Source organism: Hydractinia symbiolongicarpus, chromosome 2, assembly GCF_029227915.1.
Source record: "Hydractinia symbiolongicarpus strain clone_291-10 chromosome 2, HSymV2.1, whole genome shotgun sequence".
Classification (NCBI taxonomy): Eukaryota; Metazoa; Cnidaria; class Hydrozoa; order Anthoathecata; family Hydractiniidae; genus Hydractinia; species Hydractinia symbiolongicarpus.
The window spans coordinates 31551370-31579173 of NC_079876.1; the positions used below are offsets into that span (position 1 = coordinate 31551370).

Consider the following 27804-nt stretch of genomic DNA (forward strand, 5'->3'; position numbering starts at 1 on the left):
AAACTGGAGCATATTTAGCGAGATACCCAGCAGGTTCTCTGGTTGGATAACACAGCCTCGTTCCCAGGGCAATTTTTTGCTTTTTGATATCAGAGACGGCGCGAAGAGATTGTCGGAAAGAGAAAAATGGGCCTGGAGACGAGGTTGTGGATAACAGACCCCCTAAGTGTCGCAGACCCTGGCATGTCTTGATTACGTCACGATCCTTTGGATATCCGAGACGGTTCATGGGACCACCATACCATACTCCATGTCATAAAAATTTCTGTTAAAAACATGAAGTCGATGCGGAAGACGTTGTTAACAAAACCAAAAGGGCGGTACGTTTTAATTTTGCAGTTCTATAAATCATTTTGGGTGGTGGTATCGGGCGGAGATTACACGGTGAATTGTTTTAGTCAAAATAGCGCCGCGTGTTCATTCGACCATCAGGCCGCCGTAACTGTGAGTTGCATTGCTTGCTTGCTTGCAGATGAAAGTTTTGATGAGACAATGTATATGTGCCTAATTGCCAAGCAATTTTTATCTGCTAGGACAGTAGGGAAACGGCTTTCATGCTCTCTCTGGAAAGTAAGTGCATAGCTTAAACTTCACGGAAAGTGAAAGATGCGGGAGCTTTGTGGAAGACCTCATCCTTTTTATTCTGTTTTTCTGCTCTATTCTAAAATATTGAGCACTCCTAGTACTTTGTAAAACACTGTCGCATTGGTACAGATTTTATATATACAGTGGACTCTCTATAACTCGAATAGTTTTCGAGCTATAGAGAGTTTGGAGTTTTTCCAAGTTTTTGTATATAAATTTTGTATATAAATGGCCGTTATTTTTCTCCTTTATATGGAATGGGGACGAAATCTTTCTTTGTACAGGATAAAATCTCGACTGTGTAGGCTAAGAACAGACTGACAAAATAAAAAATAGAAAATATTTTATCTCAACTTCAATACCACAAAGTCGTGTTTACGTTTTGTTAAAATGACATTCAAGTCATTTAAGACCCCTCACACATGTAGATATGAGACATTCGAATCAGTTAAGACTTTATTTACGTTTACAGAGCCAAAACATTCAAATTTTTACAACCCAGAAAGAGAATTTTGACACTTAAAAAATGTTTTTATGTGTTGAAATGTAAACTTTATATATTTGCAGAGTTGCTTCGACTGCTCCAATAACTTTATGACTCTATGACTCTAAAATTTACAAGACGTTCTCCTATTTATATATTAAAGATAAGATACTTTAGAATGTTCTAGTATATTCCAGATGTTCTATATTTACTATTAGTAGTTTCTAGTATAGTTATCTTATTTCTGGAATATTCTCCAATGTCCCTTATATTTCTAGATAGTACACAAGGTTCTAGAATGTTCTTGCGGCAAGAGTGCCTATTTTCAACATTATGTTTTTGTGTTAAACGAGCACAAATATATTTGAGCATGTATACCAGTAAGAATAGCTACAGATGTTTCATGCAGCTAGGTGGTTATAACTCTTGCACTTTGTGTAGGAAACCAGGGTTTGATTCTCCTTGGCAGCAATTCAATGTGGGTGAGTGAATGTTACCATATACCTGGTTTAACCCAAATACTCTAGGGCACCCAATCGAAGCCATGGCCCCTCTGGAAATAAAAGACATTGTATATCCTTCGATATTTGTGAGGCTAGCCATGTAAAATATGGACATCATCACTTATAAAACAGTAATCAGTTACAGTTAGATATTGTTGACAAAAACTTTTATCATGTTTTGCAAACTTTTTACACAAAAGTTTCTAAATGTTATATCAAAAACATTCCTTTTTATTTTTGGTAAATTTTTGCATACTTTACAGACTTTCTATGAATGAGAAGGGGCTTTTTGGAAATAGCACACAAAGTGTTATAAAAGTTATATAAATAACCCTATTTATACCATAAGGGACAAAATTGCCATAAAAGACATTCTTTTGTTAACAGAATAACTTCAATCACAGAAACTTTGTCAATTTTGCAAATTTTAGCCTTTTTCGCTTTTATTTATAACTTGAAATAGTTAAAATTTTGCTAGTTTTTCAACTTGCAAAAGTTTATTTTCTAAAGTATTTTCCGCTAATGCTTTTTTATGTTATTCAGAAATTTGATTTAAAGTTTGAACATGTTTCAAACAAACTTTTGTTAATTTTTCTGTATCATTATACCCCCAGTTTTTATATGACATCTAAACATTAAGAATTTTGAAAATTTCTTTATTCTTAAAAGTTATTAATTTATTAAATTAATATTAATTATTGATTAAAGTAGAACAGTTATTTATACAATAAACCTTTTTGACACATTGTGGTAGTGTTAGGGGAATTTGTTTTCACACTCAAATAATGAGGCTAAATAAATACAGAGGTAAATATATTATGACAAAATAGCAAAATTTAAGTCTCAAATCAAAGGATAATTTTTTTGAATTTATATGTTCTTTGTTTTAAAAGATAAATAAGTTCTCTACGGAATAATATGTCTGTATGATAATACGAAGACTGTGCCTTTCTGTGACTCAAGGAAGATGGATGTTTTTTGTTTCATTTGTTTCTTGTTTAATGTCTGCCTCAGGTAATAAGGACTGACATAATGCAAAGGAATTAAGTTTAGATTGGAAAAAGGTCATTCATATACCCGTCCAACTAGCATGAAAAACGGGCATTAACTGAGAATGATGATGATGATCGTCAAAAGCACATGATCACATAATTTTCTTCATCATTGTTTCAAGCTCTATGCAATAGTAACTCAGTGGCCTCCTAGTGGAAACAATCCACCACTCAAAACTCATATTTTTAATGTCTCCATAAAAGATAGGAGTTTACTTGGGTTACAAATCTGTCCTGAAAAATGGTGCAGCTGTATGTAACACTTTTATTCATCTCTTACAATCTGCCATTTTTTTAAAATACAGGAACATACCTTAGTAGAACGAAGTTCCGAATTCACAAAATTTCGTAAATTTTGATCAGATTCATAATGAAAAGTTCTTTCTGCGCAAATTAGTGCTTTGGAGAGAAGAGGGATGGAATAGTCATGAAAAGAGATAGGAGCATCACATAAACATCAAAAGTTAATTCTCTAAATCATCCTTATCAATTACAATCACACTATTACATTACATTACATTACTTTACTACTATTATTTACCCAGGATAGCCTCTTCAGTTTTAATGAGGGTCCTGCGAAGGGGGTCCTAGCGCATTTAAAGATCCCATTTGAGCCACGAAAGTCGTGGAAGCACAGCAATCGCTCAACTAGACAACCGCGTAAGATATCAATCCTATTCTCATGCTAAGCGCTAAGCAGAAAGGATAGATTCACACTTTTATACTCTCCGGCATGACTCGGCCGGGGTTTGAACCCAAGACCTCCCGCACTGAAAGCGAACGCTCTACCAAAAGGCTATCAGTCTAATTTTTGTAATCTCCATATAAAGTTGAAATCTTCTTATTCATGAAAATTCATTCAAGTAAGATAAAGAAAAAAAAAGTGAAAAAAAAAATCAGGAAATTGCTTTAAAATAAATACAATGTATTCCAATTTTACAAAAGTTGTGTTTTTAAAATGACATATTATAGTTTTTCTGTGTTTTGTGTGTTGTTTTTACATCTATGTTGTTTTGTTGTTGTCCAGGGTAAGGCTTGCTTCAGAAAATCCAGGTTCTTTCTTCATTCAGTTTTTTGTACTATGTTGGACTGTTATTTCTGCTTTTATTATACTAAGAAATGACCTAAAATTCACGTTGAGACTTAGTTAAAGAGGCGTAAAGTAATTTGGCATGCAGTACTGGAAAAGGGTTGTTTAACATACCGAGCGCGCAACGTGCGTGGACTCCCTCGATACGCGATGTACCGCATTTATAATAATAGGAAACAAAATAAATTGTCGCGATCTATCGAGAATCTAGTATTGTGACAAAATCCATCTCGATGTGTCGCGATGGTAGGTGATAATAAGAATAAAGAGAAAGTTTTTTATCTCTGCTTTATCTTTTTTTTATTTTAAATAAGTGTATATTATAAGAAAATTTTTAACTTTCATATTTATTAAAGTAATTCTAGCGCATTACTTTTTCAACGTATTTTTTTCTATCGCCACTTTTCATTCTTAAATTATTAAAATGCAATCTCAAAAAGCTTTTCTATCACCGTTCTTCGTTCTTAAATTTTTAAAATGCGATCTAAAAAAGTTTTTCTATTGACGTTCTTTGTTCTTAAATTTTCTAAAACGTGATCTAAAACAGCATTTCTATCACCGCTTTTTGTTCTTAAACTTTTAAAACGGGATCTAAGAAAGCATTTCTATCGCTGCTTTTCGTTTATAAACTTTTAAAATGCCATCTTAAAAAACATTTCTATCGCAGCTTTTCGTTCTTAAACTTTTTAAATGAAATCTAAAAAAACATTTCTATCGCCGCATTTCGTTCTTAAACTTTTATAATTCGATCTAAAAAAACATTTCTATCGGCGCTTTTCGTTTATAAACTTTTAAAATTCGATCTAAAAAAGAAAGATTAACACTAGCTGTATACCCTAGATTGTTATGCATAAGTTAAAAAAAATATAACACAAAGGAAGTATAATTATATTTAAACATCCGCGATCATTGTTGAATACACTCTTATTTTTAAAATAGTTCTATTATGAAAAAGTGTTAATGGCCTCGATAGCTTCGAGAATGATATCGAGACGGATGCATCGCGAAGCCCTCTCGATACAATTTGAAAGTAAAAAAACGTCTATCGTTGATCGAGAATATCGTTGCGATACGTGAAGCGCGATGTTAAATAACCTTTTTCCAGTACTGTAGGTACATTTGTTTCAGTCAATTTGGGTATTGTCTCTTTGTCAAATATTGTCTGACTTACTTTAAAATTTATTCCTTTACTTGATGTATTTACTGTAAAAGTTGTTTCCTCAAACAATTATTTTTAATTATCTAACCATAATCATTGATATTGTTTGTTGCATGTTGTTTATTGTATTTAAAAATATATAATAATACGAAGTGTATGTGGTGGTCGTAGTGGATGTGTTTATTTTCTTTTGAAGTCGCCGAAATTTTCTTTTGAAGTTGCCAAAAAAAATATGTCTTAAATGTTAAATTTTATGAAGTTACGGCGCGACGCCAATAACACAACTTTAACAGTGCACTGAAAACTTTGAGGCCAAATAACTTGAAAACGAGGTGGTGATGTCATGTTTTTTCACCGTTTAGGTAACTAGGGACCACCTAGGGCCAATTTGGGTAATTTTCCCACACCTGGGTCCCAGAATCTGTTTCGGGATGGACGGGTTAATAAAGCCAACCAAAAACTTTCAAACCCTAATATCTCTGCAACCGTTTATCAAAAGTACATGATCCTATACATTTTCTTGATCAGCGTTTCAAGACCTATATGATGAAGGCAACCGGTATACAAATTTCTAAAAAAAATTTCAAGGTTTTGACGGGCCTTTGCTAACATCAGCAAAATTTTTAAACCCTTATATCTCCTTAGGCGTTCGTCGAGAACATAACAAATTTTTATTTTTTTGGACACAACACACGTCGCACAACATTCATATATCAGATTGACACCAGTGTTTTTAATTATAGCGAAGCCATTGCATTTACAAGTTTAAGACCAAGTATCTTGAAAACAGATGGAACTTGTGTCATCTCCCACATAAGTAACTAAGGACCACCCTGATACCAAAATTAGGTCGACTTCCCAAAGCTGGATCTACCCACCTGTTTTAAAACTGACTGGTTGGTGATATCATCAAACGCCTCTTTGATCATTTTTCAAAAAGACATGAAATAACTGGCACTGGCTACTGATAATTTTAAATGGATGTTTATCAATGTTTGGCTCTCTATAGCTTTATTAGATTAAGGGTGATATTTTGTAAACAAATTGTAAAATAAAGAATCCTAATTTCACCAACATTAATCACAATTAATAGTGCTTTTTAACTAGTTACTAGCTAGCTAATGCATAGGTTCTTTTTTTCTGCACCTCCTTTAATATCACTGCTATAAGGATCAACAAAATAGTACTTTCCTTTTCTATCAATGCAATTTATTGAAAAAGAAGTTAAATTACAATATTAAAGCTTTAAATATTGTAAACTTCCTTATTTCCAAATAAAATGCTCAATACTTGCCTCGTTTTTAATTTGCGGCAAAATGGATATGAAAATGGGTTATTGGAACCCTGCAAGATTTTAGACACTTAAAATAGAATAATCCATAAATGAGTTAAACAGTGCTTTTCATTAGAATCCATGTATTTCTAACAAAATTTGATTCCTCAGAAAATTATTTTTGGCTAGGCTAAAAAGCAACCAATGCTTAAATCTTGATAATCTAACAAGTCTTTAAATAATAAGTCTTTTTTCTTTTCTAAAAAAGTTATATATTAGTTTTTTTTTAATTTAAGGTCCTATAAAATGATCGTGTTCGTTCGTTATTAGAATTGCATCATTAATGTTTTCTGATGTTTTGCCAAAGATAAAGATGTGAAAGTCAGTAAATTTTGAAAATTTTTGGGTAACATGAGTCAAAACAGTTCAAAACTACAGATTTTTCAACTGTTTTGAGGAATGGATTATTAATTCTTTGTAATGATTTAAACCAAGGAAGGTCCATTACAATTTTTCTTTCTTTGAAAAAAAATTGTTTAATTAATAATAAAAGATATTAATAAATAATAATAAAAAAGATAACTGCCAACCTGAAACACTAGTGATCCCTACCATCATACCTAACACCACATGTTTACAAATAAGCCAATATGCAGTGCAAAAAACAAATAACAATTTAACTTACCTTTCCATTGTTCATAAACTCTTACACTTGTTATTATAAGAACCAACAATAAAGAACTGGATGTCTCTTAGCTTAATTTATGAAGTCAGAGCCCTCTTTTATTCCCTTAAAATTCTTTTTAGCAAGATCACTGTCAATGTATCTATTTACTTTTTCAATTTTGCGAGCTGGAAGTTGAAAGTGCCCTCAAGTTTGTTTCTGATAAAATAAAGCTGTGTAATTGAGTTTTTTTTTGAAGTTAATAATATTAACTTAGGCTCCTTCGACACACTTTATTTCATAAAGATAGCCTTTCACCTTTTATTTTAAGCATTTTGAGCCTCAAAAATAAAAAATATTTAATTTCAGGAAATGCGTTTTTATACTTTTGTCTATAAGCAACCCTTTTGCACTTCTGATGTAGATCTCTACTGGTCTCCACGCAAGACAAAATCTTTTTTTCAAGACACAAATGCATGTATTTATGTTTATTTTTAAAACAAAATAATAAAATAGAAAAAAAATTCAATCCAGTTGTAATAGTAATTTTTTATGTAACATAATTTATAGATATTGAGAATAGCTCTTTATTCCTAATTATGGCATAAAGCCGTACATCTAAACCTAAAAGATATAATGAGCATAATGACAGATATATTTGCAATATTAAAAACCTGAAAATTTTCACTTATCAAATATTACCCACTACACAGAGTTTTATATATAAATAACATAGTATTTGCATTTGAAATTATGTGTCACCAACCTATGTTTATTTTGATTATTGTTTTAAACTATGGTTGTAAATTAAAATTGAGTTTACAGAAATTGTTTTCTCAAAAAATTATTTGATATAATGAAAGGAAACACTATCAATGAGCAACTTGGACATAATGGGCAACTTTGTTTGTTCAAGAGATAACAAAACAGACAACACAAAACTGTAGGGTTTTTCACACTTTCACCGTGCAAAAAGTGTCTTATCATAAGGGGAGGGAGAAGGTTAGCAGCATGCTCCTGGCAGAATGTGTAGATGGTTTGCAAATACAATAATACTAGATAAAATAATGACAACGTGTGATACAAAAGCAAGTAGACAGTCAAGATAGTTTCTCGGAATATATGTTAGCAAGATGCACTCACAAGTTATGGTCAAATAACTGGATTACATAATAAAAATATTTTTTGGATTGTATAATAAAAATAATGTTTTTGTTATTTGGAGTGCAAAATATATTTATAAATAAAAAGATAATTCATAATAAAGAATTCAAGCAGGTCCTTCCAAGCAGCTATAGAACTTGGTAGGTGGTATGCATTTTTAGAATGGTAAGGCCCAAACTGTAACCCTAAGAACACCATTTGTAGGCCTTTCACCTTGTCTAATACTTACTCTAATAATTACTTTAAAAGGGAAGTTGACCAAAAAATTATATTTTGATATTTCATACAACAAAATCACCAACTTTAAAATTATTAGTTTTTAATACTTCTAAAAAGAAAAATTATATAACAAAATCACCAACTTTAAAATTATTAGTTTTTAATACTTCTAAAAAGAAAAATTATATAACAAAATCAACAACTTTAAAATTATTAGTTTTTAATACTTTAAATACTATCGAACAGTCCATTTTCACATATTTCTTTGTTGTATGCCAGCTGTGTATTGTGAACGTGAGCATGATTAAACACCTTACACATATATTGTTTCGAAAGCAGTACACAAACTTAAAGAGAACGAAAACGTAGCTACTTGAATTGTTCCACTGTCATTCAGTTTGGTTTCATGGCTTTGTAACACAGGCTTGTTATCTTCTTGCTATATATATCTATATATATATATACATATATAGATATAGATATATATATATATATATCTATATATGTATATGTATATGTATATGTATATGTATATGTATATGTATATGTATATATATATGTATATGTATATGTATATGTATATGTATCCCAAGTATGTTTTTTAAAATCTAAAACTGGGTAGCTATAATGCTGAAATGAAATAATAAATATGGCAGCAGTATGCCTTTCATCTATCTGTGAGCTTCAAATTTTTGTTTTTGAACACTTTTACATCATTGTGACCGTGGGATAAAGACAAACTTAATGGTTTACAGATTCATTTTGATGATATTTTTGCTATAAACAATATAGAATTAAGAATAAAAATCTGATTGTACAAGAATCATAACCTAGAATAATTAATATGTCAAAGTTGTTCAAAAGGAAAATCTAACTTAATTTTTATGAAATAATAATGTAAAAGAAAATACTTACCAAACACATATAATCATATAATCTTTAAATCATGGTATAAGGATGTTCAATTAATACGTTTACAGTAAAGTTTAAAGTTAACTATTTGTTCTCTTGAGACTGGCAAAAAGTCTTTGAATGTTGTCACAGGAATGCACAAGAGGCTCCAAACCATCTTATACAAAAAGAATACACAATTGTTTGAGGTGAAACAGCAGCTAGTTTATAAAGAAAACATAATTCTTAGAAACTAATTTGTATCTTTATTAGTTGAATCAATTTTTTTTAAAAAAATTGAGGGTTAACTTTCCCTTAAGACCTTTATTTATTTTGAAGTAATAACTAATGTTTCCTCAAAAAATTATTTTTTTAAAACTTGGTACGTATATGTAACACAAGTTTTTTCTGAACTGTTTGAAATCACATCCGTAATAGCAGGTACCAATTTGGTAAATTTTGATTTAAACAACGAAACATTTCAGGGGCCATTTTATATTCTCCTTTACTCTGGAATTTAAAATTAAAAATTTACTTTATCTAATGTGCCTCTTCCTTTTCATTGACGACTTTGACTTTGTTTTGCTTAGATTGGAAAAGTCAATTTTTCAAGATCTGAAATAACTTAGGATTCAAATTCTACTTAATAGATTTAATGGAGTGAAGTGATTTTTCTTCGTGTAAAATGAACACTATAAAGAAGTCTTATAACCATGCCGACCTTGACACACATATAGGGCGGCATATAGCTGTCCTTGAATCAATGTAGCTCAGCTTTCAGGTTGGCAATGCGGCATGTCAACATGATTTCACAGGGTGAACTCGCTTAAACAAGCAATTCCTTTATTCACAGTTGCAGTGCTTGATACCATATATTTCCTGATGCCAGGTCTAACTTCGATGATATGCAATTGTATATGACAACATTGTTACAGAATTTTTTACGAAAATCTTATAATAATTTTTTAAACATATGAAGTTAATGATATAAAAATAAATTGTGAAAAATGGCTTGGTATTCTTCTAATGACCAGTAAATCTTTATTTTTCAACATTGTAAAAAATATTTACAACATATTTGACAATTTTTAATTTTATGCAGTACTACTATTACGTTATACGATTCTGAAAATATGATTCTGAAAAAAATCACATGATCTCTCTGTTTACATCTTTTTATTCACAATGAGCATATTGAAATGATTTGCTTCTGGTAATAGAGCAGTATGGCAGGTATCTTTTCTAGGTGTTATGACCATGTATTTTGAAACCTAGTGCTCAGGACTTATTTATTAATTGCTGTTAAAAATATTAAAAAACATTGAAATTAAACCTGTAGATGATGATTTCTTCTTTATCTTCATTACCTTCAAGAAACAGGTGGCTATTGAAAATATGAAATACTTTCTCTTTGCTATTTTTAGGCCGCAGATTACCGTTTAGTGATACTTCTAGCAACAATTTAAAAAAATTCTTCCCTTTCTCTCTAATGCACAATCAGCATGCTTTTTTTTAAAAAAAATTGAGCATTTGCATTAAAAAATAAGTTGTAATAGGTTAGTTTTATTTTCACAAGAATTACGAAATACTTCATTCTGATAATGTTGTCATATTAGCAAAAACCACTTTTTTCCTCAAATAATTATTTTAAAATTAATATATATCTATATATTGTCTATCTAAAGTTTTTATTACTTATTTTAAATAATAATTGTACTCAATTTCTGACAGAATTAGGCATGCCACTTTTACTATTATTTGTGTATGTATTAAAGGAAACCTAATAATAATTTTCCATGTTTGTAGAATAAAAAGTTGCTTATCAAATCTTTAAAATTTTTAAAAAATCTTTTTTTTTTCGTTTTTTTTTAAGACATTTAAGATTTTTTGCTGGGAACACATGTTGTCATGTGATAACTCTAAAAACTGGTGACAAAAATGCTTTATAATAACAATATTCTTTCTTTAAGCACTTTGTCAAAATACCTAGGAGAATAAATCCAAACTTCTAAAAAAGTTTTAATTTGTGCAATTTTGCTATATTAAAAAAAATCTTTGCTGACTACATCATCACACCATCAATAATGATGTCACAAGGTAAGATAGCAATGTCTAAAGCCTTGATAAGCAATTTTTTACCTTGTATAACATACACTTTTTGTGTTAGTAGTAATAAGCCTGTATTGCATAAAAGTTTCAATTGTTTATCGGCATTATTTCATAAAGTTTCAATATTATGCGACTACAACTTAATTAGTTGTTCTACGAATGAAGTTGATAAGGGCTTACGGTCGGTTGGAGAAATAGAAATTTTATTGAGAATGTATGGTCGGAACAACAACAACAAAAAATTACAAGCATGTTTTTCTATTTATTTTGGCATCACGCACACAGTTAATATTTTTTGTTGCAAAGTAAGATAATAATAATTTGTGTCACTAAAATATGTTTTGATAAATTTGTTCTCTTGTTTTGAATTCTTAAAATAACTAGCTGTCAAGGTGAAAAGATTACAATACTTGCATGCTCAAAAACTTGTTTTTAAAAGTTATGCAGCAAGAATTGATCTTCAGGTGCTGTTTTAAAAGTTATACAGAATATAATTGTGTTGTCTTTAAAATCATAAAGCAAGTTATATTTGCACTGCTTTGAAATTTATACAGAAGTCATTCTTCTCCTACTAATAATAAAAAAACAGAAAAGTTATTTTAATAAAAACTTATAGTGTTCTTTTATTGTTTTTTGCGCAGTCTTTTAAGAAAATCTAAATATAAGAGCAAAATCTTTTTATGGACTATATGTAGTTAGTTGACAATATTTAAAGTCTTTTGCAGCATTAAAATTATTTATTAAAAATTCATAAGAGAGATGGGTGTTACAACAACATACTCTACCTTGTTTTCTATTATTTTTCCTAAAGAGTATCAACTAAAAGTCCCTCAGTATTACATTTTAGCTAGTGTAATTTTAAACCTTGTTATAATAATCATAGCGAAGAAGGGCGTTTTGACAATAATAATCTGTCTTGTTTTTTACGTGTATGATAACTATTTTAGTGAAAGTAGCCAATTTTTGTTATAAATCACATAAAAAAATTAAACTTTGTTTAACACGTGACTATTTAAAAATTAGTGCATCGCGCATTTTAGCTTCATCGCAACAAATTACCATGACCAAAAAATTAACTCCAAGTGGCCTTAACAACGGTGGTCCAAAAGTAACGCTATTGATTCACCTTGTTTAGTATAATTGTAGATTGACATTCAAGCAACAAAATATAACATTGATTATCTTCTAAGCTCATTATATTTCACGAGATGGTATAAGAAAATGTGTTGTTTCTTTTCAAATTATTTTTTCTAACCTGATTATAGCATGAATTCATCTTGCAAAGTTGAAAATACTACATTGTGATAACTTTTTTCCTTAAATAATTATTTTAAAAAAAAATGCTGTTATCCCCATATTTATATCTATATATTTTATCTCAAGTTTTTCAACTAATTTTAAATAATAGTTGTACTCAATTCCTAACAGAATTGAGCGTGCCAACTTTGCTTTCAATTACGTTGTACAACTTCATAGTCTTGGTCGTTCTTTTTTAGAATTTTTCCACAAGTAGTCAAGACTATGCTCGAATTGTTCCCTCTGCTCTTGAAGCAGTCAAAGATATTCCTGATAACTCAAAACTCTTAGTTGGAGGTAATAACAATATAAGTTATAGACAATTCAAAAATATTTACAATACGTCTTTTTAATTCATATGGTTAAATTGTTAATTTATTAAATTATTATAGCATTTTGAACTTTGAACAAATCTATCATGTTTTAGGTTTTGGTTTATGTGGAATCCCAGAAAATTTAATAAGTGGATTACTGGAAACTAAAGTCAAAGGTCTTACTGTTGTCAGCAATAATGCAGGGTATGTATTGTTGAAATATTTTTATTTTAGTAACAGAATTATGATCACAAGCATCTACACTAGAAAAATAAACATTTCGTGTTTAGTGTTGATGATTTTGGATTGGGGTTGTTATTACTACAAAAGCAGGTTGCTTATTTACTTTTAAATAAACTTTATATATTCTCAACCTTATTTTTGTCTTGCATGTCTTAATGTTAACAACCTTAGTTGGATAACTGATTTTTAAGTTATGCATAAAAGTTACTTATTTAAAAAAGTTGTAGTTTTTTCTTGTACAGATATGTATGTAACAATATTGTCACTCTGCTGGAGAATTTGATCTCATTTTTAGATAAAACGCATGATTTCTTCCTACGTGGGTGAAAATAAAGAATTTGAGCGTCAATATTTATCTGGTGAGTTAGAAGTCGAACTTACACCCCAGGTTGGTTGATATATCCATATAATTAGAATTCTTTTTATGATAGTTTTTTGCAGAAAGTTTGGAATATTCCACTTGAAACATATTTTTAATTTTTGTTTGTTTTAAGGGTACACTAGCAGAGCGCATTCGTGCTGGAGGAGCTGGTATACCAGCCTTTTTTACACCAACTGGATATGGCACTTTGATACATAAAGGTGGTGCGCCTATTAAATATAATGCTGACAAAACTGTCGCTATTGCCAGTCAGCCACGTGAGGTATGTATTTCCGCTGCCGTTTCAAGAGTTAAATTCATGCCTTTCACAAAAATTCAGAAAAACTGTAAAGGTTGATAAAAACGCAACCTTGACCATGATTGTATGATTTATATTTTGCATTATTTTTGAGTCAGTTTGTAACAGTTTTGGAATATCAGGATTTTGTTTTATCTAGCATCGTGAATTTAACAATCGTCATTATATAATGGAGGAAGCTATCACTGGAGACTATGCACTTATTAAAGCTTGGAAAGCTGATAAGTTGGGAAATCTCATATTTAGGTAATACTGGCAAAAGTAAACACTTAACGTTCTAATTGAAACAATAAGGTGCACTTACAACATAGAAAAACTATGCAGCTAGTTTTATATGGAATTAAAATTTTTACACTTTTTTGTTTTATGATTTCGAAAGACTAGTTGTTAGCCCGTGGAAAAATCCACGGGTTCGCCCATCCTTTTTATACCGCATTGCGTGTCTTGCTACTTGCGCAGCTAAGCTACCATTTTGCGTGACAGACAGACGTATACGGGTATTATAATATAGATGGTATTTAATTTATGAACTGAAGCACTTAAACTTGGTGTGTTATGTTTATGTAGTGCTCAGTCTGTTTTATTTCTATTCACGAATTGTATAATTATGATTTTTTTTTGTTTTGTTTTTTAGAAAATCTGCTCGAAACTTTAATGCGCCGATGGCACGTGCTGCAAAAATGACAATTGCAGAAGTAAGTTATACAAATTCATTTATTTTAGTTTTATTGGGTTTGTTGTGCAAACAGAAAAAACGAACTTTGTGATGGATGTTTATGTTTTTATTTAACTTCTTAACAAACTTTTATACATTGACAAAATTTTATATATTAGGTGGAGGAAATTGTAGATATCGGCAGTTTTAGTCCAGAAGAGATTCACATACCGTGTGTGTACGTAGACAAACTTGTATTGGGAGAGAAATACGAAAAAAGAATAGAGGTATTATTGTCTTGTTTGTCTGTACAGCACACAAGTGAATTCCGTATTTTTAATTTGACATCATTGGTTAAACCATCCTCATGAATTAAAATCATGCAACGAACTTAAAGTTTCCTTTTTGTTTCTCAATAAGCTTTTTTGCTTCGAATTAGTTTGTGTGTATTTCTACTAAATTGATTTTACTGACCCTTCTAGCGTTTTCATTCATTTTTTTAGAGATTAACTTTATCCCATGCGCATGATGAATCAAAACCAAAATCAGACGCAGCATTACTCCGTGAACGAATCATTAGAAGAGCCGCATTAGAATTTGAAGATGGAATGTATGGTATCTTTTCAACGTGCTAGGGTGCAGAAATTCTAGGGTAGGGTGGGGGGATGTTTGTGCAGGATTGCTTTGCGATGGTTCTGTTTGACATGCATAGTTTACATTGGGAATTTAAAATGCTATATACATCCTTAATATTTAAAGCTAATCTTGGAATCGGCATGCCAATGTTAGCAAGTAATTATATTCATCCTGAGGTTAATGTGGTACTGCAAAGTGAAAATGGTATACTTGGCTTGGTATGATGGTTTGTTAAAAGTATTTTTTATTAGTGAAAGTGTTTGTTTTTTCAAACTATTTCTTTCTTTATTACTTCAAGATATCTCTTTATTTGTTACTTTAAAATATTTCGTCGCTACCTTAAACTATTTTTTTGTTTGATACTTAAAAGTATTTCTTCGATTTTAATATAGTTTTGTTTCAACAGGGCCCATTTCCTCGTCCTGGAGAACAAGATCCTGATTTAATTAACGCAGGTAAGGTACTTGATTGACAGAATATGAGATTATAAAAAGCTATTATAAAAAGTTTTTGCAGTTAAAGCAAAAAAATTTAGAGCTTGATACAAATTTTTGTTTATTCCAGGTAAAGAAACAGTCACAATAACTCCAGGAAGTGCATTCCTCGGCAGCGATGAATCATTCGCAATGATAAGAGGGTATGAGTTCAAAGTCTGTTACTACCTGTGTGTGTGCTATGAGCAAAAGTTTATAATATTTATAATAAAGCTGAAACAGTTTAGAAAGCTCGAATTTGTTCTAAGCGTTAAACAATTTATCTAAACGAGAGCATGTCGAGATTCTTTCGAGTCACAATTCAAATATTCTTAAGGAATAATTGTTTTCAGGACTAAATTTTGCAGAGCTTGTCTTGTACCCTATTCATACTTTCGCAAATATCAATCGCAAAAATTGCTTCTCCAAATTTTGGTGCCAGTAAATTCGACGGAATAATCAATAATTACAAGCTAATTCATCCTCTGTAAGATATAAATCTATTTCAGTAATGTTGGTGTACAATAACAATTTGTGTCCTTTTATTTCAGTGGTCACATTGATCTGACAATGCTTGGTGCTATGCAAGTTTCACAATTTGGAGATCTTGCAAATTGGATGATACCAGTATGTTAAAAACTTTCTTTTTGTACAAACAAGGTTTCTTTTGTACACAAAGTCATGTAGATACACGCTTTTTTATATCCCTATTTATCTTATGCATTGGAGACGCTTGAGGTAAAAAAAGCATTAGGTCAAAAATGGCTCCTAGATATGCAACAATGCACGAAACGTACACAAGCTGTTAAGTTTAATTTTGTTAACCGATTGAAAGAATAATTTACATAAAGAAGCGTAATTTTCCTTCTGAAGTTCTCCTCAATAATCGGAAACAATTTAAAAAAAACGTGCATATAACTTGCACCATGAAGATGTACTAAAGAACCCTTTGTACGATCCTTTCAATGCACTCTTTCTTTCCAGATAGCATGCAAGTATGTTCGATAAAAATATTTTGTCGTCTTTCGTTAGGGAAAGATGGTGAAAGGAATGGGTGGTGCAATGGATTTAGTGTCAAGTTCTGGAACGAAAGTTGTCGTTGCAATGGAACATAGCGCCAAGGTATGATGCTCATATATAAATCTAAGCCTATATTTCGTAGCGTACTGTTAAATTACTAGAAAAAAAGAAAATTGAAACATGGAGGCTCCCAAACAACAAATATTGTTAGTAAAGAGGTATGCTGATGAAAATGATGACGAAGCACAACACTGTTTTTTAAATTTTGAATTGTCGACGGAATAATGAAACCAAAATGATTTTTATTTACTGCTTCTGATGTTTTGCAACATTGGTTTCACTTACCATCTAAAATATTCGTTTTGCAACATTGGTTTCACTTACCATCTAATATATTCGTTTTGTTTAGGGTGGTAAGCATAAGATTCTTGAAGAGTGTGACTTACCTTTGACAGGGAAAGGTTGTGTAGATATGATCATCACTGAGAAGGTAAATGTTTAAATTTATTTAATACGTCTTCGTGCACGCTTTTCAAAATAGAAATCGTGTAACATTTTTTGAACTAGCAAATGCTTTTTAAATTAATCTTGTAAACATTAAACTTAAGGAAAGATTATTTCCTCAAATCAAACTTTTGTATTTTGTCGCGCATTGGCTGTGTTTTTAGTATCAGGATTCAACATGGAGAGAATCTTGTATTTTTAGTGTGTTTTTGAAGTTGACCCTGTAAATGGTTTAACATTGACCGAGATCTGGCCGACAATTGGCATACCTGATGTTCAAGTATCGACTGGCTGTCAGTTTCATATTTCAAAAGATCTGCGAGAAATGCAACAAATCGACTAACCAACACGAAACGTACTGTTGCTGAAATAATAATATCAAAGTTATCGACAACAATGTTAGCTTAAATAGTCGCGTAAAAGTTGTATTTCTTACGCATGCGTTGACAGCGAACTCACTCATTACTGTGAAAAAATGTATGAATTCGACTCATAGATACGACAATATACTTTTTTAATTGTTGACATTTATATAAGCATCTAGAGTTTTTACAGTGAACAAAATCTTTTGATATTAGATCACGTAAATATGAGGATTCAATAAACATAACGATGTCAAAAGACGCGCAAAAAACCCAACAAATTATCAGTTCAAACTGTTTGGACTAAAATGCTCGGTACCCCAAGTAATTAAAGGCTTTTATTTCGTGGCGTAAGGCCGCTGAGTACGTAGTTTATAATTTAACATATCTGTACGTCACTGTCATCAGACTTTTCGCCATTCTTCGAATCAAAATTTATTACATATTTTCGTCTTCTTTAAAGGAGGTAACGCCATAAACGATAAACAGAAGACATGGCTTAAGTGATTATCGAATTTTCAACGTATTTAATTAGAACTAAACATTTTTATAGCTACGTATGTGTAACTTTTAAGCAGTATGTCGGATTGTGTTATTTTGTGGTATAATAGTCCTACTTTGTATACAACTAGTTGTGTGTTCGTCGTACTTTGTATACAACTAGTTGTGTGTTCGTCGTACTTTGTATACAACTAGTTGTGTGTTCGTCGTACTTTGTATACAACTAGTTGTGTGTTCGTCGTACTTTGTATACAACTAGTTGTGTGTTCGTCGTACTTTGTATACAACTAGTTGTGTGTTTGTCCTAGTGTGTATATTTCCACAATGAATATCAATTGTAAATAACACATTGTTTCTTCATTTGATTATCTTACCAATATTGTCGTGCAGACAGAAGAATTGTGTACTTACTCCGAACATTGTCAGTGAATCTGCGGTTGACAATTCGTCAATATGATAGTGCAGTAGATAGAAAATGCTAACAAACGATACCTTATTGTAGTAACTGCCCTTCTGCCACATTACGCCATTCTAGCTATGAAAAGTTTCGCGTGCAGGCCTGTTTCATCAGTAAAAGTACTCAGGAATGACATCGGTAGAATCGAGATTCAAGAGTTTCACTGTTCCCTAAGGAAAGAGGTTTTTGCGGCAGTTATATTTGCAATTAATCGCTTTTGCCTGCTATTGTAGAACTTAATTTTTGCAAATTAGGGGTGTAGCTGCACGAATTGTGTTTTCAAATGAATACTTAACGATACGGTTGTTTTCACATTTATTTTGTAATATATAGTAATTTCACAACTTGGTAAACTATTTCCCACAAATTTGCACAGTAACAGAAAAATTACAACACGGAGTACAGTAAATATATACAAAAATGGTTACAAACGATTAACAGATAAACAATTCAACACGACATGCAGAACTAATACGCGAAACGAAAACAGTTCACTTGACATTTGCAAATAACATTTATGACCCACACGGGACGACACGAACACAACACGAGACGACAGTGGCTTTATTTCGTTTGAGTGATCGGAGTTCTTTCTCTACAAAAATCTTAGAAATATAGCCTGTCATGAAAATTTTATTTGTTCGTAAGGACAAAGGTGGTACGTATCTCCATGTAAAATTCATAAGTTGAATTGACTTGGATTTAAGGGAGTGAACAGCTGTACTAAAAAACTTGCTGAAGTTGCTAACTTTACTTCTGCTTTCACTATCTTTTGACATTTGACACACTTTTTTCGGTTTGCTTAGGAATACTGATTCTATTGCATTCCAAAATTTTCTTGGATTTGACCTTGGAGATTTGACAGATTTCCGTTAATAAGATCACGCTGGTGCTTAGCCTTCGCTTTCAGTATATTATTGTTGCAACTATTTCTAATCTTTTTATATTTCTCTGCATCTTGTTTATAGCTATAGAAACAGAGATCTATCCTCCTCTTATTTATAGCGATAAAAACAACGTCGTCCCCAGGCATAAGGTCCTGATTGGTGACGAAAAATAAAATTATGGGGGGAAATTAGGATTTATAAAGATTCAGCACTCTTCACTGAAATGTTTTTCTGCGGTGCTCTTCTTAAGCTAAGGCGCCACGAGGAACATTTTCATGCGCGTGCTATGCAACATTGCTGCATAGCACGCGCATAAAAAAAATTACTCGTGTCCCATGCCTATTTTTCACTGCAATGCAGCAAAAAAATGTTGCATGGAGCAAACATTTTGCTCCACAACTTCGGGGACAAAAGCTAAGGCGCCACGAGGAACATTTTCATGCGCGTGCTATGCAACATTGCTGCATAGCACGCGCATAAAAAAAATTACTCGTGTCCCATGCCTATTTTTCACTGCAATGCAGCAAAAAAATGTTGCATGGAGCAAACATTTTGCTCCACAACTTCGGGGACAAAATAGATCTGAATCTATTTTGCTCCCGTGCTCCGGGGACAAAATGTGCTGAAAAATTTGTTGTGGAGCAAATGTTGCACGTGTCCCCACCTTCTGCAACAAATATTTTACAAAATTATTTGAGGCATTATTTTATTGACCAATCAAATCACAGAAAGATATAAACAAGTTTTTTTCTTGAGAAGTTGAACTGCAAGTGAAGAGTAGCTAGTGAGAAAATAGCGAAAATGGCGGATGAAAAGAAAAAACTATCAGACGAGGAGAAAGTTACTTTAATAAACTTTTATAAAGCGAACCCAACGTTATGGGACAGTGGGAATATATATTACAAAAATAAAGACAAAAAAGAAGCTGCGAAAATAGACCTTGTCACTGAATTTGAGGGGGCGTATAGCTGTGATTTTCTAGAAAAAGCATTCCATTCTCTTCGTTCATCGATGCTCCGTGAAGTTAAACGTAATGCTGGAAGCGAAGTTCCATCGAAAAAGTGGAAGTTTTATGAACAAATGGAGTTTATCGTAACTGATCTAACAAAAGAAAAGAAAAAAGCGCAACTTTCGTCCGACGAGTTGGAAGAATTGATTGATTTTTATCGTGAAAATCCCGCGCTTTGGAACCACACTCTACAAGATTATAGAGACAGAGTGTTGCGCGAAGCTCTGATGGTCAAACTGAGTGAGCGTTTTGATGGGAAGTATACCGTAAACGAGCTCAAAACGTCATGGCATAACGCATTGACAAAGTATAGAAGTGAGCGCAATAGGGAGATTGGATCAAGATCCTCTGGTGCAGGTGTAAACGAAGCATATTTTTCTACCTGGGACCATTATAATCAAATGGATTTCGTTGAGATTACTTGCGATATGGATGAGACCGTCGATACAATGAACGAGGATGAACCACGTACCCCTGCTCCTAAAAAACGACGGGAGAAGAAGATGACGGAGGAGCAGTGTGCCAAAGCCGAACTGTGGAAAGCGTTGACAACTTCCATCACACAAAGGGCTGATCACCATGAAATCCGGCCGCAACAAGCTTCTACATATGGATGCGAAGCGCAATCTGCTGTCGAAAAACGTGCCCAAATTTTTGGAAGTACAGTGGCCGACAGTTTGGTCCAGTGCGAACTAAAAGATTGGCCAAGGTTGAAGAAAAAAATCATGGATATTTTTTTCGAGTATGAAGAGCAGAAACAACACCAATCTATGCCTACCAACCATCATGCTCGTATGTTCGCAGCTTCAACGTTTACTCCATACACCCCATCATATCCCATGGCAAATACATATACTGGTATGCTGCAATCGCCACCTCTACCTTCTCAAAATCAGCCGTATTCACCCGCAAATTCATCCTGTTCGAACGATACGTTTTGATACGTTACGTTATGGTTGGCAGACATTTTCTGGAGTAAAATAAATCAGAAAAATATATTAAACGTTCAGTAAATCTTATCATTTTTTATTTATCCTCGCAAAAAATAAAATTAAATGTCAACTCTAGCGCAATGCCACTGCCAGCGTACAGCACCTTCCATTACGAAATACTCCGTGAACTCGTCTCTTATTGCTTTGGCTTGATTACTAGATCGATTGCCGTAAATGTCATTGGACAGTGAAAACCATGTGCCAGTAGGAGTATCTTCTCTCCAAGCACCTTCGATAATTTCACCACGCTCATTCTCTCGGTCGACAAGACCAATTGGTAGCTCAATTTTGCCCACAGAACTTTTGCTCCTCTGCCAGTTATGCAATGCCACTGTTGCCATTGTGATGGTAGAATCCTTTTCTGGTTCTAAGTTTATAGGTCGACGAAAAATGCGCCACCGATTTGCCAATATCCCAAATCCGTTTTCAGAAATTCTTCTCTTTCGTGACAGTCGATAATTGAAGATGCGTTTGTTTACTGTCAGATTTTTTTGTGGATAAGGCTTCATCAGGTAATTCTTAAGAGGAAACGCATCATCTCCTGTTATCACATACGGCACTTTGTTGTTTCGACCTGGTAAATTGCAAACCTCTGGTAAATTTAGCGATCCACTGTCTAGCGCCTTCTTTAAATTACATTGGTCCCATATACCTCCATCAGAATTTCTACCGTTCGCTCCAACTTCCACATAAAGAAACTCATATTCTGGCCCGACAAGAGCCATGAGCACTACACTGTCTGTCCCTTTATAGTTTCGGTAATGAGACCCTGAATTTGGGGGCTGCTGAATGACGATATGCTTCCCATCGAGAGCACCTAATCCATTTGGGAAGTTCCAACGCTCATTGAACTTTCTGGAGATATCTAGCCATTCCCCCTGTGTTTTCGGAGTTGAAAGGAAGGTTGGACCCAACCTCTTTATGATAGCTTCAGATACCTCCATAACAGCTGCTGAAATTCTTTTTCTTGACACTCTGAATTGAAATTCTAAAGACCTGAAAGTCTCACCAGTCGCTAAGTAACGTAGGGCCACGCAAACGAGCTCAGCTGGTGTGATAGAATTCCTCATATTTGTATCTTGTTTCTGCAAATCCTCAGAAAGAAGACCGACTAGGTATTCGAATTGAGCGTTATTCATACGTATATACCCTCTACATTTCTTCTCATCGTTTTCTATTTCGTTGAAGATTGTATGAAAAGCGCCAAGACACTCTCTATTCCCAAGCCACGGTTGCACCCAGCAATTTCTTGGTGGTTCTTCACGATCTTCCTCTTCTTCTTCGTCCAACAAAAGTAAAGCTAAAATAACTTCTCTGTTTATTCCTGCCATATTTTAATCACACATGAACTCAATAAAAAACTTAAGGATACGGTATACCCTTTGAGCATGATTTTTTAACTTTGATTTTCGCAATAATCTTGCAGCAAATAAGATGTGGCGCCACGAGAAACATTTTCATGCGCATGCTATGGGACATGTTGCATAGCACGCGCATGAAAATGTTCCTCGTGGCGCCTTAGCTTTAAAGGACTCCTGTGGAAAAGTGTTTTTCTGTGACGCTCTTCTTCGTGTATTGCTTTATGAAGTAAATGTTTGGAGATATAATGCTTTAAATTTAAAAAATTACCACAAATAAAAAAACACAAGTGCAATTTTAATATCGTTTCTTCCGTTAAAAAGAAAAAAAAATTATTTGAAATCTTCGTGCTGAGTACGGAATGCACTCCTCGTTTGTGTTTGTGATTAATAACGTGACTCCCGCCCCTCCCTCCCACTAAGGAAGAATTTACCCTTTTCAAAGTACGTTCGTAAAATGCGTTTTCAGTATGTGAACTGTTAACATACCAACAAAAAGACACAACCTTTATTTCGTTAAAACTGGGCACGATTTGTTTGGCTTGATTATTTCTATGAAAAATGATTTTTTATTTCTAAAAAAAATAACTTTTGATAAAAGAATGAGGGCTAAACGAGAAAATCAGTTATGAAAATTTTTTTTTGCAATTTTAAAGAAGCGAAACAACTTTGTGCAGCGGAAAAAGCAAACAGGTATTTTTCTCTACGTCTTCACGATTTAGAAAATTAAGTTCCCGTTAAAATTTCATCCCTCGATATTTTCTTCACTTTTACAACCACTATTTTTTTATTAGGAAGAATCAGTTTTTGAGAGGCTTGCGAATATTTTCACCGTGTTAAAGTAAAAATCAATTTATTCTTGAACAGCAGGAATTTCTGTCAGTTATTAAAATGCTCAAAGTCATTTTACTGAAGTTCAAATTTACAATGCCACATATGACTACTTATATTTCTACAGCTTTGAATACGTTGTAAGTTTAAAATCCAGCTTTTCCGAAACGATTGAAGCAAAATGTTGTCAAGCAAAAATATAAACAGTACCACCTTGTTGAACAAGCTACAAAAAAAATGTGGTATGCACGTTTCCCGAATTACATGTTTTTTCAAATTTTAGAATTTTGATGTTTTGACTTTAGGATCATATTCAAAATCATTGAATTAGTGTGTGTATAAATTTTTACCTTAATCCGACACATGAAAATGTTGTTTTGCTGGTAAAAATGTTACGGTCAAAGTCTTCTTAATTTTCCACTTGTACCAATAAGCCTCAAAGCAGAGTTCGATTAGGACAAAATTAAAAAGCCTGATGTAACAGGTTGTTAAATCTAAGATTTCACATTCTACCAAGTTTCAGGTGGGGATCACATTTATTTTGTTTGAATAAATTTAGAAATACCAGCGGTACATCAAATATAATTACAATGTTTTAGTTCTCTTTCGCAAGTGAAAAGCTTCGTGTGTTTTTATTGTACCTTTTGAGAAAACAAACTCAGTTTTTTTGTTGGTTTTTATGTTGTATGAAACTCATTTAGCTTCATATTTTGTTTCGTTCGTTAAACGTGAACACATTTTGCAGACAAATAGAGAACTAAATAAATACACTCCTCCATAACGGATGGGTGTAACAAAACAGCTGTTCCAGTTGTATCCACTGTCGCAATTTATGCCAAGTGGCTGGTTTATTTAGCCAATATTGTACAAAAAATTAGAAAGCATACATAAAAATTTTGACAAAAATTAGTTTCAGAAAAATATATTTGCAAAACAGTGTAGTGTATAAAATAAATTAAATTTACAAATGGTGTATAATTCTGTAAATTTTTTGAAGTTCTTAGTAAAAAGATAAGCTAATGAAAGAAAGACACATCATTAAATCTATATCCAAAAACTTTTTGTGTACAGATATTTTTGGGATCGATTAACTCTAAAAAGTACAACTTTGTGGAACATAATTCTGTGAAACAGGTCTAAAATCACAAAAAGAAGTTTCGCAACAATTTCTTCTCTTAAAGCAGGATTAGTAAAAGTTATCGCAATTTATCAGTGAATTGTGCTAAGCCATTTTTATTTTTCACATTGTATCTTTTTCTTCCCTTCTCTCGAATCGAAACACAATGATTATGGTACACAATTAAATGTTTACATGGGTTCGTCACTTTGTAATTCAATGTCTTTCGAAAATACCAAATCAGTACATTTTCCATCCCACTGGAGCTTGGGATTATATTAAGATCCAATAACATGTTTTTGGGAAAGTTACGGTCAGAATAGAACACAAATGTATCATGAGATCCCAAATAAATTGCTCCTGGATTGCAGGAAGCTCCTATTGCTGCATTGCATGGGTATTTCTCAGTGACAGAATGTCTTGTCAAAGCATACATTAGATGATTGGTACGAAGAAATGTAAAATCGACATCGTCCCAGCCCTTACCCAGATAATTGTCTTGGTGTATCAAAATGACAAATTTATTTTTTAAGTACTTTTGAATATAATCCAAGTTTACAGCAACTGTTGGATCACGCCTCGTTAAATGCAACACCATCTTTTTTGAGTTCTTCAGTCTTAATTTTGTCAAATATAGCGATATCGCTGGGTGAAAATACAGAATATGTATTGCAGCAACATGTTCATTATTTAGATTTTTTTGTAAAGTTTCTTCCACTTCACGCTGTCTTTTTTCCAAATGCTCCTGTGTAGGTGTACGCTCTCCATCGTATAACAAATTTGAACTGTAAACTTTGTGTGTAAACAAAATAATATTTGTTACCATATGAAATTTGCCTTCATCTTGGATATCAAGTTCCTCTAAATCACTCCATTTTTCTGACAGTTGCGCTTCATTCCGTCCCAGAAAAAAATCTTCTTCTTCAGTAACAACGAGTGGAGCATGCACATTTCGTATGAATGAAAGCCACGACAATGCGAGAAACACAAAGAATAAAAGTAAAGTTATAAAAATTGACTTGAATGACAGTTTTGCCATTTTGTCGTGTTGTATCTAAAAAGACAGATATACTCATGTAGATAAAATTGGGGCTTATAAACGTGAAAACAAGATTAGTTATGAGCAAAATTTTAGTTTGCAGCGAAGTAGTGCAGATATTGTTTGTTTACTTCTAATATTTGGCAAATTATTATGTCATACAGATTGTTACTAACATTTGGTGATAATATGGGATAATAGCATACATAATTGTGCCGTTCTAATGCTTTTTTATTATTCTTGGTGTTAAATGAGCTAGCTTTGAATATGATATATGTAGCTATAGCTAGCTAAATGGCTGGCTGATTTGTTCTAAACAAACATTGGTGATGTTGCTGGTATATATCTTGTGTCCAGTTATTGAGTGTACTTTATTTTTTAAACAGCATCTGTGAAAATAACATTAGCCAGGCTTACTGACTGTGGTTTTAAAATAGTAGTTGAGTTCACCTTGCCTTAAATTGTTAATTTTTTTTTCAAGTGAGGGTAGTTTTGGAAGTATTTATAACTCACATTTTACACATTTGTGATTCCTAATTTGACTTGGTGGGAAAAGTTGGAATTTAAACCTTTCTTGGAATGTTGTTGCTTATTTGTGTTAAATCTTAAGCCTCTATCATAGATTGAATTTGGCTAAAAAAAATTATCTAAAATTTCAAACTATAAGGTTGAATAAAAGGATGATATCCTAATTCTTAAATTTTGTATTCAGAGAGTTATCATCTCAGTAAATTTTCAGGCAAATGAAATTGTCCAGTGATCTGTCAGAAACAAATATTTCCTTCAGATGATCACTTCGCAAAATAATTTAAAAATTGATTATATTAATTTTAAATATCAGTTTACACAACAAATGTTGAAAAATGATTTGTTGGTAACTCATGCAGCTAAGCTATAGCTACAACCCTGGAAAATAATTGTGAAAATGATATAAAAAATCCAGCCTTTGAAATTTCTTTACTGTAGCATCCCCTTTCCCTTGAAGTCAATGTAATTTTTCTTTAGGTTTCTTGAATACTTCTGTTAGCATCAGTCAAGCATATTCAATATTGATTTTTGGGGAATGGGGAGCTCAAAATGATGTTTACAATACGCAGAGTTTTAGCTTAGCTGCTGGCTAGTTTTTGGCTTAGCTATACTATACAAGTGCCACTGAGCGTTAGTAAACTGTATATTGAGTTTTAGTTCTATAGTTACTTGGAAACAGTAAATAAAAATGTATTCACATCATTGTAAAAACGGGGCTAGGGTTAACGTAGCTAGGAGGTTTAAGAGGTTTAGGTAGCTAGCTAGCTACCTAACATATACCAAAAGATACAAATCTGCAATATTTTAATTTTTTTGTCACACTACCACTACCAAAACCCTCTTTATAGCTGTGTTAACTACGATTATGTGAAACTGCCAGTTAAAAGCTGTAAAACTCAACATTTTTTCGCGGAACCAAATGGATATGGAAATAGGTCTATTGTTAAAGAAGGACCACTTACATGAAAACATTATAACAAAATATAACAGTTAACTATGATACAAGCAGAATGCTTTAAATACCTTTGACACTCAATACATCAAAAGTTAACACTGTTTGATTAAAAAAACCTCTTTCCCCCCTCCCCCCTTCTATTTTTTATCTTTTTGAATGAAAATTCACCTACCCCAATTTATATATAAGACCCTACCCAACTATCCCTTTAAAGAAAATTACCAACCTTCCTCCTCATTAATCCTCCCACTCCCTACAATTAGGTTTTATCAAAAGTACTTATAATAGGGTAATAATTAGTTCTTCCTGACTCTCCTCGTTACATTATTACAATACACTTCCTAAATATGGTATAGATATGCATAAACACAGTGTCATTGTGTCTATGATATATAACTAAATCTTCAACAAATGCAGGCATTTAGCTACAAAGTTACTATTCATTGCAGTACCTCCTGTCCTAATTGGATTGTGTAGCCCATCTGTTGTTTGTGTGCTTGATTTACTCACTTTAACGACGCTACAATATTTCTGTTGCTTCAAGCCATAGCAAATTGTTACATTATTTAAGGTGGATATTTGGTTCATACACTTTTGCCGTGTTATGCGCGTAACGTCCCACTTGGTCCGTGAGATAGACGGTGGCAAATTTATAATTTTGAAACGACAACCCTTGATCAAAGACTGGCTTTTAAACTTTCTAGCTGAAGATCCAACGGATTTCCTATTTTTATTAGCCATACCTAGGTAATTG

The 27804-nt window shown here is 32.5% G+C and overlaps 3 protein-coding genes across 3 annotated transcripts; 1 reads left to right on the forward strand and 2 right to left on the reverse strand.

Annotated features, from left to right (window-relative positions):
- Positions 1-261: 261 nt before the first annotated feature.
- On the forward strand, positions 262-18222 carry LOC130630675 (succinyl-CoA:3-ketoacid coenzyme A transferase 1, mitochondrial-like). The gene is made up of 17 exons (XM_057444253.1): positions 262-570; positions 12690-12786; positions 12917-13007; positions 13094-13136; positions 13342-13434; positions 13541-13690; positions 13866-13972; positions 14361-14421; positions 14561-14668; positions 14885-14996; positions 15141-15235; positions 15424-15472; positions 15582-15654; positions 16042-16117; positions 16523-16612; positions 16920-17000; positions 17217-18222. The coding sequence occupies exons 1-17, from the start codon at positions 277-279 to the stop codon at positions 17355-17357; spliced, it is 1761 nt and encodes a 586-aa protein (XP_057300236.1). The 5' UTR covers positions 262-276; the 3' UTR covers positions 17358-18222.
- A 3059-nt stretch (positions 18223-21281) lies between these two features.
- LOC130630119 (uncharacterized) lies at positions 21282-22553 on the reverse strand. Its single transcript, XM_057443516.1, has one exon. It carries the CDS (start codon positions 22551-22553, stop codon positions 21282-21284), a length of 1272 nt encoding a protein of 423 aa, XP_057299499.1.
- Positions 22554-24317: 1764 nt separating this feature from the next.
- Positions 24318-27651, reverse strand: LOC130630679 (uncharacterized). Its single transcript, XM_057444259.1, has 2 exons — positions 27503-27651; positions 24318-25582 (listed from the first exon to the last, which is right to left on the reverse strand). The coding sequence occupies exons 1-2, from the start codon at positions 27530-27532 to the stop codon at positions 24608-24610; spliced, it is 1005 nt and encodes a 334-aa protein (XP_057300242.1). The 5' UTR covers positions 27533-27651; the 3' UTR covers positions 24318-24607.
- Between the last annotated feature and the right edge of the window lie 153 nt (positions 27652-27804).

Bases quoted from the DNA above. Each gene is read 5' to 3' on its own strand.
- LOC130630679 (XM_057444259.1), bottom strand. From the start codon at position 27,532: ATGGGCTACACAATCCAATTAGGACAGGAG. The intron at 25,583-27,502 runs GTACTGCAATGA...CTGTCTTTTTAG, and splicing joins CAATCCAATTAGGACAGGAG to ATACAACACGACAAAATGGC.
- LOC130630119 (XM_057443516.1), bottom strand. From the start codon at position 22,553: ATGGCAGGAATAAACAGAGAAGTTATTTTAGCTTTACTTTTGTTGGAC.
- LOC130630675 (XM_057444253.1), top strand. From the start codon at position 277: ATGAAGTCGATGCGGAAGACGTTGTTAACAAAACCAAAAGGGCGGTAC. The intron at 14,422-14,560 runs GTAAGTTATACA...TTTATATATTAG, and splicing joins CAAAAATGACAATTGCAGAA to GTGGAGGAAATTGTAGATAT. The intron at 15,655-16,041 runs GTATGAGTTCAA...CTTTTATTTCAG, and splicing joins TCATTCGCAATGATAAGAGG to TGGTCACATTGATCTGACAA.